The sequence below is a fragment of the Salvelinus fontinalis genome, chromosome 41 (assembly GCF_029448725.1).
Source record: "Salvelinus fontinalis isolate EN_2023a chromosome 41, ASM2944872v1, whole genome shotgun sequence".
NCBI classification, from domain to species: domain Eukaryota; kingdom Metazoa; phylum Chordata; class Actinopteri; order Salmoniformes; family Salmonidae; genus Salvelinus; species Salvelinus fontinalis.
In genome coordinates, this window is record NC_074705.1 from 355,507 (window position 1) to 368,112 (window position 12,606).

Below are 12,606 nucleotides of genomic sequence, written 5' to 3' on the forward strand. Positions count from 1 at the left end.
TGATCTGAGGAGGGACATCGTATTAACTCAGCACCGTGTTAATGATCTGAGGAGTGACATCGTATTAACTCAGCACCGTGCTAATGATCTGAGGAGTGACATCGTATTAACTCAGCACCGTGTTAATGATCTGAGGAGTGACATCATATTAATTAACTCAGCACCGTGTTAATGATCTGAGGAGGGACATCGTTAACTCAGCACTGTGTTAATGATCTGAGGAGTGACATCGTATTAACTCAGCACCGTGTTAATGATCTGACGTCATATTAATTACCTCAGCACCGTGTTAATGATCTGACATCATATTAATTAACTCAGCACCGTGTTAATGATCTGACGTCATATTAATTAACTCAGCACCGTGTTAATGATCTGACGTCATATTAATTAACTCAGCACCGTGTTAATGATCTGACGTCATATTAATTAACTCAGCACCGTGTTAATGATCTGAGGAGGGACATCGTATTAACTCAGCACCGTGTTAATGATCTGAGGAGTGACATCGTATTAACTCAGCACCGTGCTAATGATCTGAGGAGTGACATCGTATTAACTCAGCACCGTGTTAATGATCTGAGGAGTGACATCGTATTAACTCAGCACCGTGTTAATGATCTGACATCATATTAATTAACTCAGCACCGTGTTAATGATCTGAGGAGGGACATCGTTAACTCAGCACTGTGTTAATGATCTGAGGAGTGACATCGTATTAACTCAGCACCGTGCTAATGATCTGAGGAGTGACATCGTATTAACTCAGCACCGTGTTAATGATCTGAGTGACATCATATTAATTAACTCAGCACCGTGTTAATGATCTGAGGAGGGACATCGTATTAACTCAGCACCGTGTTAATGATCTGACATCATATTAATTAACTCAGCACCGTGTTAATGATCTGACGTCATATTAATTAACTCAGCACCGTGTTAATGATCTGACGTCATATTAATTAACTCAGCACCGTGTTAATGATCTGACGTCATATTAATTAACTCAGCACCGTGTTAATGATCTGAGTGACATCATATTAATTAACTCAGCACCGTGTTAATGATCTGACGTCATATTAATTAACTCAGCACCGTGTTAATGATCTGAGGAGGGACATCGTATTAACTCAGCACCGTGTTAATGATCTGAGGAGTGACATCGTATTAACTCAGCACCGTGCTAATGATCTGAGGAGGGACATCGTATTAACTCAGCACCGTGTTAATGATCTGAGGAGTGACATCGTATTAACTCAGCACCGTGTTAATGATCTGAGGAGTGACATCGTATTAACTCAGCACCGTGTTAATGATCTGAGGAGTGACATCATATTAATTAACTCAGCACCGTGTTAATGATCTGAGGAGGGACATCGTTAACTCAGCACCGTGTTAATGATCTGACGTCATATTAATTAACTCAGCAACGTGTTAATGATCTGACGTCATATTAATTAACTCAGCACCGTGTTAATGATCTGAGGAGTGACATCGTATTAACTCAGCACCGTGTTAATGATCTGACGTCATATTAATTAACTCAGCAACATTGCAAACTTGATTTTGTTGGTCTGAAAACTGAAATTAAATCGCTACATTTCTGACTTTTTAATTTGTTTTGATTGCTCTGAAAACTGAAATGAGACGCACTTTTGACTTCTTGATTATCTTGAATTTAGATATTTATTTTGTATTTAGGTTTTTCTTCTTCGGTATATATAATTGTTTCGTATCCTGATATTTGTTTATTTTTCTTCCCCCACCACCTCTAGCATTTACACGTTAAAAACATTAAGGATGACGTGGTAAGACCTCTACTTATTTCTCTCTTCCAGAATTCAGTCTCCTGTCTTCCTCTTCCTGCTCTCTGTCACCTTGTCTGTACTATTGTACATAACCATCATTCTTTTCCTTCTCTTTCTTTACTAATTGCATGTTTGTTCAGTTTCCAGACTACAGTAGCGATGCTCCCATTACCAGACTAACATCGGAGGCTCATGTACAAACCCACATTTCTCTCTCTCTCTCTCTCTCTCTCTCTCCGCTAACAACATGTGGTGTGTACGAACTAAGTAGTGTTTCTACATTGTGTCTCTGGTAACAAGCAGTATACTTCCTGACATTCTGCAGTGCACTCTTCCCTGCCTGCCTGCGTCTCTCTCTCCCCCCCGCCTGCCTGCGTCTCTCTCCCGCCTGCCTGCGTCTCTCTCTCTCTCCCGCCTGCCTGCGTCTCTCTCTCTCCCGCCTGCGTCTCTCTCTCCCGCCTGCCTGCGTCTCTCTCTTCCGCCTGCCTGCGTCTCTCTCTCTTTCCAGCCTTCCTGCGTCTCTCTCTCTCTCCCGCCTGCCTGCGTCTCTCTCTCCCGCCTGCCTGCGTTTCTCTCCCTCTCCCGCCTGCCTGCGTCTCTCTCTCTCCCTCCCGCCTGCCTTCGTCTCTCTCTCTCCCTCCCGCCTGCCTGCGTCTCTCTCTCTCCCTCCCGCCTGCCTGCGTCTCTCTCTCCCTCCCGCCTGCCTGCGTCTCTCTCTCTCTCCCGCCTGCCTGCGTCTCTCTCTCTCTCCCGCCTGCCTGCGTCTCTCTCTCTCCCTCCCGCCCGCCTGCCTCTCTCCCTCCCGCCTGCCTGCGTCTCTCTCCCTCCCGCCTGCCTGCGTCTCTCTCTCTCGCCTGCCTGCGTCTCTCTCCCTCCCGCCTGCGTCTCTCTCTCTCCCGCCTGCCTGCGTCTCTCTCTCTCCCGCCTGCCTGCGTCTCTCTCTCTCCCGCCTGCCTGTGTCTCTCTCTCTCCCGCCTGCCTGCGTCTCTCTCTCTCTCCCGCCTGCCTGCGTCTCTCTCTCTCTCCCGCCTGCCTGCGTCTCTCTCTCCCGCCTGCCTGCGTCTCTCTCTCTCTCCCGCCTGCCTGCGTCTCTCTCTCTCTCCCGCCTGCCTGCGTCTCTCTCTCTCTCCCGCCTGCCTGCGTCTCTCTCTCTCTCCCGCCTGCCTGCGTCTCTCTCTCTCTCCCGCCTGCCTGCGTCTCTCTCTCTCTCCCGCCTGCCTGCGTCTCTCTCTCTCTCCCGCCTGCCTGCGTCTCTCTCTCTCTCCCGCCTGCCTGCGTCTCTCTCTCTCTCCCGCCTGCCTGCGTCTCTCTCTCTCTCCCGCCTGCCTGCGTCTCTCTCTCTCCCGCCTGCCTGCGTCTCTCTCTCTCCCGCCTGCCTGCGTCTCTCTCTCTCTCTCTCTCCCGCCTGCCTGCGTCTCTCTCTCTCTCCCGCCTGCCTGCGTCTCTCTCTCTCTCTCGCCTGCCTGCGTCTCTCTCTCCCGCCTGCCTGCGTCTCTCTCTCTCCCGCCTGCCTGCGTCTCTCTCTCCCGCCTGCCTGCGTCTCTCTCTCTCTCTCCCTCCCGCCTGCCTGCGTCTCTCTCGCTCTCTCCCTCCCGCCTGCCTGCGTCTCTCTCTCTCTCCCTCCCGCCTGCCTGCGTCTCTCTCTCTCTCCCTCCCGCCTGCCTGCGTCTCTCTCTCTCTCCCGCCTGCCTGCGTCTCTCTCTCCCTCCCGCCTGCCTGCGTCTCTCTCTCCCTCCCGCCTGCCTGCGTCTCTCTCTCTCCCGCCTGCCTGCGTCTCTCTCTCCCTCCCGCCTGCCTGCGTCTCTCTCTCCCTCCCGCCTGCCTGCGTCTCTCTCTCCCTCCCGCCTGCCTGCGTCTCTCTCTCTCTCCCGCCTGCCTGCGTCTCTCTCTCTCCCTCCCGCCTGCCTGCGTCTCTCTCTCTCCCTCCCGCCTGCCTGCGTCTCTCTCTCTCCCTCCCGCCTGCCTGCGTCTCTCTCTCTCCCTCCCGCCTGCCTGCGTCTCTCTCTCTCCCTCCCGCCTGCCTGCGTCTCTCTCTCTCCCCCGCCTGCCTGCGTCTCTCTCTCTCTCCCGCCTGCCTGCGTCTCTCTCTCTCCCTCCCGCCTGCCTGCGTCTCTCTCTCTCCCTCCCGCCTGCCTGCGTCTCTCTCTCTCTCCCGCCTGCCTGCGTCTCTCTCTCTCCCTCCCGCCTGCCTGCGTCTCTCTCTCTCCCGCCTGCCTGCGTCTCTCTCTCTCTCTCCCGCCTGCCTGCGTCTCTCTCTCCCTCCCGCCTGCCTGCGTCTCTCTCTCTCCCTCCCGCCTGCCTGCGTCTCTCTCCCTCCCACCTGCCTGCGTCTCTCTCCCGTCTGTTTGAATGAACCCCGACAGCCATGTTATTTCCATTGACGAGCATCTAACAGAATGCATATGGTGTCAGTCAGGGTTTGTGATATGCAGATCAGTTTGAGTGTGAAGCCTGACATTGGAGTGGACCCTTCCCATGTCATGTCCTGTTCCGCTGGAGGGGAAGCGTGACTTATAGAATCAGGTGGTCGGCGGTCGCAGTGCTGAGCGTTGGTTTATGAGTTCAAATGGCACCCTATTCCCTATGTAGTGCCCTACTTTTGACCCTAGGCTCATAGTAAGGCTCTGGTCAAAAGTAGTGCACTACAGTATTCAGGTAATAGGGTGCCATTTGGGAAGCGGCCGAGGAAAGCTAAATGATTGTACACGAACACCTGTTTTTGACAGTGAAGACATTTTAAAACGATAGAGATGTCAACTCCCCATGGAGCCTAATACAATTTGTTTGAGGACAGATTCAACAATTTGTCTGTATTTTCTCCTTCTAGCCTGGCTCTCTGTCAGACCCTCTCCCCCTGTTAGGTCAGCACTGTTCCACGTGACTGCTATTTAATAACGCCTTGTCCATAGTAGATGCATGTATTGTTGATCCGTAGTACCCAGCAACGTCTTTCTGTACAACACAGTGCAGCAGGTGATGCTTAGCCCGATCCAATCCACTGACGGCCCGCTGGCTACGACTCCATCATCGCCGGCCTTGAAATGCTGCTGGAATTTCATTCAGCCTCCCTCCCTCCCTCCCTCCCTCCCTCCCTCCCTCCCTCCCTCCCTCCCTCCCTCCCTCCCTCCCTCCCTCCCTCCCTCCCTCCCTCCCTCCCTCCCTCCCTCCCTCTCTTCTCCCTCTCTTCTCCCTCCCTCCCTCCCTCCCCTCTTATTAGACCCTCTTTCATTAAAAAAATTCCATCTCAAGTGTCTGTCCCTCTCCCTTTCCCTCCTTCCCTTCCTCAATAACAATGTTTCAACCAAGTGAAATCCTTTGATTTCTCTCTCTCTCTCCCCCTCTCCTAAAACCCTCTTGCTCTAAAAAAAGCTGTATTTTCAAATCCGTGTTATTTTCTATCCTCTTCGCTCTCCTTTCCATCTTTTATCCCATCTTGTGAATCGATTGGCGTGACGACGATCTGTGTCTGTTTGTGCCGACGGGGAGTGGAACCAGAATCGTCTAATCAGAGGCAGTGATCACGGCATGCCTCCTGCAGAGCGAACGCTGCTAAACCCCCAGCTCAAACACTAGCGCTTGACTCCAAACAAACACGACACACACTGACGATAATCAGGAGGATAAACAGAAAGAGAACAGAGACTGTTAATAGTGGAGACCTTGTGTACAGCCAATAGAGATGCTTGACTCCAAACAAACACACACTGAGTATATAAACAGAACAGAGACTGTTAATAGTGGAGGCCTTGTGTACAGCCAATAGAGATGCTTGACTCCAAACAAACACACACTTGAGTATATGAACAGAAACAGAACAGAGACTGTTAATAGTGGAGGCCTTGTGTACAGTCAATAGAGATGCTGACGATGTACAGAGAGAAGAGGGAAAAACACACTCTAAAGTGTTTAAAATCCTTCCAGCCATCCAGTCTTACTACAGTGTTAGTGTGTGGCTGTGTTGGGGATATTTTGGGAGTCTAGGTGTTATGGTGAATTATCATATTGCCGGGGTACTTAGTGAGTCACTAAGTGTTATAGTGTATTATTATGGGGTCACTAGGTGTTATAGTGTATTATTATGGGGTCACTAGGTGCAATAGTGTATTATTATGGGGTCACTAAGTGTTATAGTGTATTATTATGGGGTCACTAGGTGTTATAGTGTATTATTATGGGGTCACTAAGTGTTATAGTGTATTATTATGGGGTCACTAGGTGTTATAGTGTATTATTATGTGGGTCACTAGGTGTTATAGTGTATTATGGGGTCACTAAGTGTATTATGGGGTCACTAGGTGTTATAGTGTGTTATTATGGGGTCACTAAGTGTTATAGTGTATTATTATGGGGTCACTAAGTGTTATAGTGTATTATTATGGGGTCACTAAGTGTTATAGTGTATTATTATGGGGTCACTAGGTGTTATAGTGTATTATTATGGGGTCACTAGGTGTTATAGTGTATTATTATGGGGTCACTAAGTGTATTATGGGGTCACTAGGTGTTATAGTGTGTTATTATGGGGTCACTAGGTGTTATAGTGTATTATTATGGGGTCACTAAGTGTTACGGTGTATTATTATGGGGTCACTAGGTGTTATAGTGTATTATTATGGGGTCACTAGGTGTTATAGTGTATTATTATGGGGTCACTAAGTGTTATAGTGTATTATTATGGGGTCACTAGGTGTTATAGTGTGTTATTATGGGGTCACTAGGTGTTATAGTGTATTATGGGGGTCACTAGGTGTTATAGTGTATTATTATGGGATCACTTGGTGTTATAGTGTGTTATTATGGGGTCACTAGGTGTTATAGTGTGTTATTATGGGTTCACTAGGTGTTATAGTGTATTATGGGGTCACTAAGTGTTATGGTGTATTATTATGGGGTCACTAAGTGTTATAGTGTGTTATTATGGGGTCACTAAGTGTTATAGTGTGTTATTATGGGGTCACTAAGTGTTATGGTGTATTATTATGGGGTCACTAAGTGTTATGGTGTATTATTATGGGGTCACTAAGTGTTATGGTGTATTATTATGGGGTCACTAAGTGTTATGGTGTATTATTATGGGGTCACTAGGTGTTATAGTGTATTATTATGGGGTCACTAGGTGTTATAGGGTATTATTATGGGGGTCACTAGGTGTTATAGGGTATTATTATGGGGTCACTAGGTGTTATAGTGTATTATTATGGGGTCACTAGGTGTTATATGGTATTATTATGGGGTCTCTAGGTGTTATAGTGTATTATTATGGGGTCACTAATTGTTATAGTGTATTATCATACTGTCAGTATAGGATACACTGGGGGTTATGGCTGCTGTCTTTGTCTTGTAATGTAGGGTATTTGAGTGACACACACCACACACCACACCACACACACACACACACACACCACACACCACACACCACACACACACACACACACACACACACACACACACACACACACACACACACACACACACACACACACACACACACACACACACACACACACACACACACACACACACACACTAGTCACAGGGCCCAGCGTTGAGTGCACTCTAGCGGAGACAGACGGGGTGACTGATAGTGGTGGGCTTTAGGGTTGTTGTACTTGGTACTACTGATGTACATTAGCCAGACTTCAGAGGGATTTGGATGAAGGGAGTCTGTCTGTCTGACAACCCCAAGCCTGATACATCTCGGGTCTGTCGTTGGTCAGCCAGCATCAGGCCCTGCATGCTTCTTCTGCTCTAATAATAATGATACGACAAGACTGAAAACTAACTAAATAACAGGCTGAACACCGGCCATTTTACCCTCATCTCCTTCTACTAACATATCAGGGAAATGGACACCGGCCATTTTACCCTCATCTCCTTCTACTGACATATCAGGGAAATGAACACCAGCCATTTTACCCTCATCTCCTTCTACTAACATATCAGGGAAATGGACACCGGCCATTTTACCCTCATCTCCTTCTACTAACATATCAGGGAAATGGACACCGGCCATTTTACCCTCATCTCCTTCTACTAACATATCAGGGAAATGGACATCGGCCATTTTACCCTCATCTCCTTCTACTAACATATCAGGGAAATGAACACCGGCCATTTTACCCTCATCTCCTTCTACTAACATATCAGGGAAATGGACACCGGCCATTTTACCCTCATCTCCTTCTACTAACATATCAGGGAAATGGACACCGGCCATTTTACCCTCATCTCCTTCTACTAACATATCAGGGAAATGGACACCGGCCATTTTACCCTCATCTCCTTCTACTAACATATCAGGGAAATGGACACCGGCCATTTTACCCTCATCTCCTTCTACTAACATATCAGGGAAATGGACACCGGCCATTTTACCCTCATCTCCTTCTACTAACATATCAGGGAAATGGACACCGGCCATTTTACCCTCATCTCCTTCTACTAACATATCAGGGAAATGGACACCGGCCATTTTACCCTCATCTCCTTCTACTAACATATCAGGGAAATGGACACCGGCCATTTTACCCTCATCTCCTTCTACTAACATATCAGGGAAATGAACAGCAGCCATTTTACCCTCATCTCCTTCTACTAACATATCAGGGAAATGAACACCGGCCATTTTACCCTCATCTCCTTCTACTAACATATCAGGGAAATGGACACCGGCCATTTTACCCTCATCTCCTTCTACTAACATATCAGGGAAATGGACAGCAGCCATTTTACCCTCATCTCCTTCTACTAACATATCAGGGAAATGGACACCGGCCATTTTACCCTCATCTCCTTCTACTAACATATCAGGGAAATGGACACCGGCCATTTTACCCTCATCTCCTTCTACTGACATATCAGGGAAATGGACACCGGCCATTTTACCCTCATCTCCTTCTACTAACATATCAGGGAAATGGACAGCAGCCATTTTACCCTCATCTCCTTCTACTAACATATCAGGGAAATGAACAGCAGCCATTTTACCCTCATCTCCTTCTACTAACATATCAGGGAAATGGACACCGGCCATTTTACCCTCATCTCCTTCTACTAACATATCAGGGAAATGGACACCGGCCATTTTACCCTCATCTCCTTCTACTAACATATCAGGGAAATGAACAGCGGCCATTTTACCCTCATCTCCTTCTACTAACATATCAGGGAAATGGACACCGGCCATTTTACCCTCATCTCCTTCTACTAACATATCAGGGAAATGGACACCGGCCATTTTTCCCTCATCTCCTGCTACTAACATATCAGGGAAATGGACACCGGCCATTTTACCCTCATCTCCTTCTACTAACATATCAGGGAAATGGACACCGGCCATTTTACCCTCATCTCCTTCTACTAACATATCAGGGAAATGGACACCGGCCATTTTACCCTCATCTCCTTCTACTAACATATCAGGGAAATGGACACCGGCCTTTTTACCCTCATCTCCTTCTACTAACATATCAGGGAAATGGACACCGGCCATTTTACCCTCATCTCCTTCTACTAACATATCAGGGAAATGGACACCGGCCATTTTACCCTCATCTCCTTCTACTAACATATCAGGGAAATGGACACCGGCCATTTTACCCTCATCTCCTTCTACTAACATATCAGGGAAATGAACAGCAGCCATTTTACCCTCATCTCCTTCTACTAACATATCAGGGAAATGGACAGCAGCCATTTTACCCTCATCTCCTGCTACTAACATATCAGGGAAATGGACACCGGCCATTTTACCCTCATCTCCTTCTACTGACATATCAGGGAAATGGACACCGGCCATTTTACCCTCATCTCCTTCTACTAACATATCAGGGAAATGGACACCGGCCATTTTACCCTCATCTCCTTCTACTAACATATCAGGGAAATGGACATCGGCCATTTTACCCTCATCTCCTTCTACTAACATATCAGGGAAATGGACACCGGCCATTTTACCCTCATCTCCTTCTACTAACATATCAGGGAAATGGACAGCAGCCATTTTACCCTCATCTCCTTCTACTAACATATCAGGGAAATGGACACCGGCCATTTTACCCTCATCTCCTTCTACTAACATATCAGGGAAATGAACACCAGCCATTTTACCCTCATCTCCTTCTACTAACATATCAGGGAAATGGACACCGGCCATTTTACCCTCATCTCCTTCTACTAACATATCAGGGAAATGGACAGCAGCCATTTTACCCTCATCTCCTTCTACTAACATATCAGGGAAATGGACACCGGCCATTTTACCCTCATCTCCTTCTACTAACATATCAGGGAAATGGACAGCGGCCATTTTACCCTCATCTCCTTCTACTAACATATCAGGGAAATGGACAGCGGCCATTTTACCCTCATCTCCTTCTACTAACATATCAGGGAAATGGACACCGGCCATTTTACCCTCATCTCCTTCTACTAACATATCAGGGAAATGGACACCGGCCATTTTACCCTCATCTCCTTCTACTAACATATCAGGGAAATGGACACCGGCCATTTTACCCTCATCTCCTTCTACTAACATATCAGGGAAATGGACACCGGCCATTTTACCCTCATCTCCTTCTACTAACATATCAGGGAAATGGACACCGGCCATTTTACCCTCATCTCCTTCTACTAACATATCAGGGAAATGGACACCGGCCATTTTACCCTCATCTCCTTCTACTAACATATCAGGGAAATGGACACCGGCCATTTTACCCTCATCTCCTTCTACTAACATATCAGGGAAATGGACACCGGCCATTTTACCCTCATCTCCTTCTACTAACATATCAGGGAAATGAACAGCAGCCATTTTACCCTCATCTCCTTCTACTGACATATCAGGGAAATGGACAGCAGCCATTTTACCCTCATCTCCTTCTACTAACATATCAGGGAAATGGACACCAGCCATTTTACCCTCATCTCCTTCTACTAACATATCAGGGAAATGGACACCGGCCATTTTACCCTCATCTCCTTCTACTAACATATCAGGGAAATGGACAGCAGCCATTTTACCCTCATCTCCTTCTACTAACATATCAGGGAAATGGACACCGGCCATTTTACCCTCATCTCCTTCTACTAACATATCAGGGAAATGGACACCGGCCATTTTACCCTCATCTCCTTCTACTAACATAGGGGGTGTGACTGGTGGAGGGGGTGCGACTGGTGAAGGGGGGGGGGGGGGGCTGCTAGAGGGGGCTGGTTAAGTTTGGGCGTCCACCAGCCACTGTTAATTTCCCACCCTGATCTCAGTCCCTGGTCCTCTCGGGCTGCAGCAACAGTAAACAAACATCTGTTGAGTAATATAATAATCCTGTTAGATAAATCATGATTTATACTTCAGATGTTTTGCTCTCGTTCCTCCACCACAGCAGTAACCAGAATGAATCTAGTTGGCCTGTACAGTCAGTCTCTGGTTGTTCCTCCTCCACAGCAGTAACCAGAATGAATCTAGTTGGCCTGTACAGTCAGTCTCTGGTTGTTCCTCCTCCACAGCAGTAACCAGAATGAATCTAGTTGGCCTGTACAGTCAGTCTCTGGTTGTTCCTCCACCACAGCAGTAACCAGAATGAATCTAGTTGGCCTGTACAGTCAGTCTCTGGTTGTTCCTCCACCACAGCAGTAACCAGAATGAATCTAGTTGGCCTGTACAGTCAGTCTCTGGTTGTTCCTCCACCACAGCAGTAACCAGAATGAATCTAGTTGGCCTGTACAGTCAGTCTCTGGTTGTTCCTCCACCACAGCAGTAACCAGAATGAATCTAGTTGGCCTGTACAGTCAGTCTCTGGTTGTTCCTCCTCCACAGCAGTAACCAGAATGAATCTAGTTGGCCTGTACAGTCAGTCTCTGGTTGTTCCTCCACCACAGCAGTAACCAGAATGAATCTAGTTGGCCTGTACAGTCAGTCTCTGGTTGTTGGCTCGTGCCCCAGTTTCAGAACAGGAGATATTATGTAGGTTACATACTGTATGGGAATATTAATGCCTTGTACATTAAAACCAAGGAGCACACAGTGAGGTTAGGGTCTCCAGGGCTGACACTTTCATGTTTTCTCCTTATTTTATATATTTTTAATCCATCTAAATCCATTTCAGGCTCTTTATTAATTTCTCTTTAGGCGATGCTTCCCCTTGTCTTGTTACATGTTGATCTATGTCAGTTTGTCACAGCTTTACTAACACCCAACAACCAGCCTAGTATTAACCTTCAACCTCTGTGTGTCTTGTAACAGGTTTAGTCTGTCAGTAGGTCTTTTAATTTGGTCCGTAAACTTGTTTTATGAGAACAATTTTGGTCTTTATTTGCTTGCCTCTCTTGTCCCTGTCTGTGTGTCTCCTCAGCTGGACAGGTTTGCCAGTATCCGTATCCCGGGCAGTAAGAAAGAGCGTCCTCACCTCCCCCACGTCAAACACTCGTCCTCGTCTGAATGGTCCTCCTCCGCTGAGTTTGAGGACCTGTCCTCCAAGATCACCTCAGAAAAGGAGATACTGGGACTCTTTGAGAAGATGATGGTAGGTGATGGGTGGATAAGGTGTGTGTGTGTGAGCTTGAAAAGACATGGTACGTTATGTTTGGACACTGTGTGTCTCTCTCTCTGTGTGTGTCTCTCTCTCTGTGTGTGTCTCTCTCTCTGTGTGTGTGTCTCTCTCTCTCTCTCTCTGCGTGTGTGTCTCTCTCTCTGTGTGTGTCTCTCTCTCTGTGTGTGTCTCTCTCTCTGTGTGTGTGTGTCTCTCTCTCTGTGTGTGTGTCTCTCTCTCTGTGTGTGTGTCTCTCTCTGTGT

The 12,606-nt window shown here is 47.4% G+C and overlaps 1 protein-coding gene across 1 annotated transcript in view; it reads left to right on the plus strand.

The window, feature by feature from the left end:
* Positions 1-12,606, plus strand: part of LOC129840305 (protein diaphanous homolog 3-like) — a gene marked incomplete in the record, with an annotated part of 449,243 nt that overhangs the window by 61,810 nt on the left and 374,827 nt on the right. Inside the window, 2 exon segments of the mRNA XM_055908106.1 lie at positions 1,776-1,808; positions 12,167-12,337. Of these exon segments, the coding sequence (XP_055764081.1) occupies positions 1,776-1,808; positions 12,167-12,337 (204 nt within the window).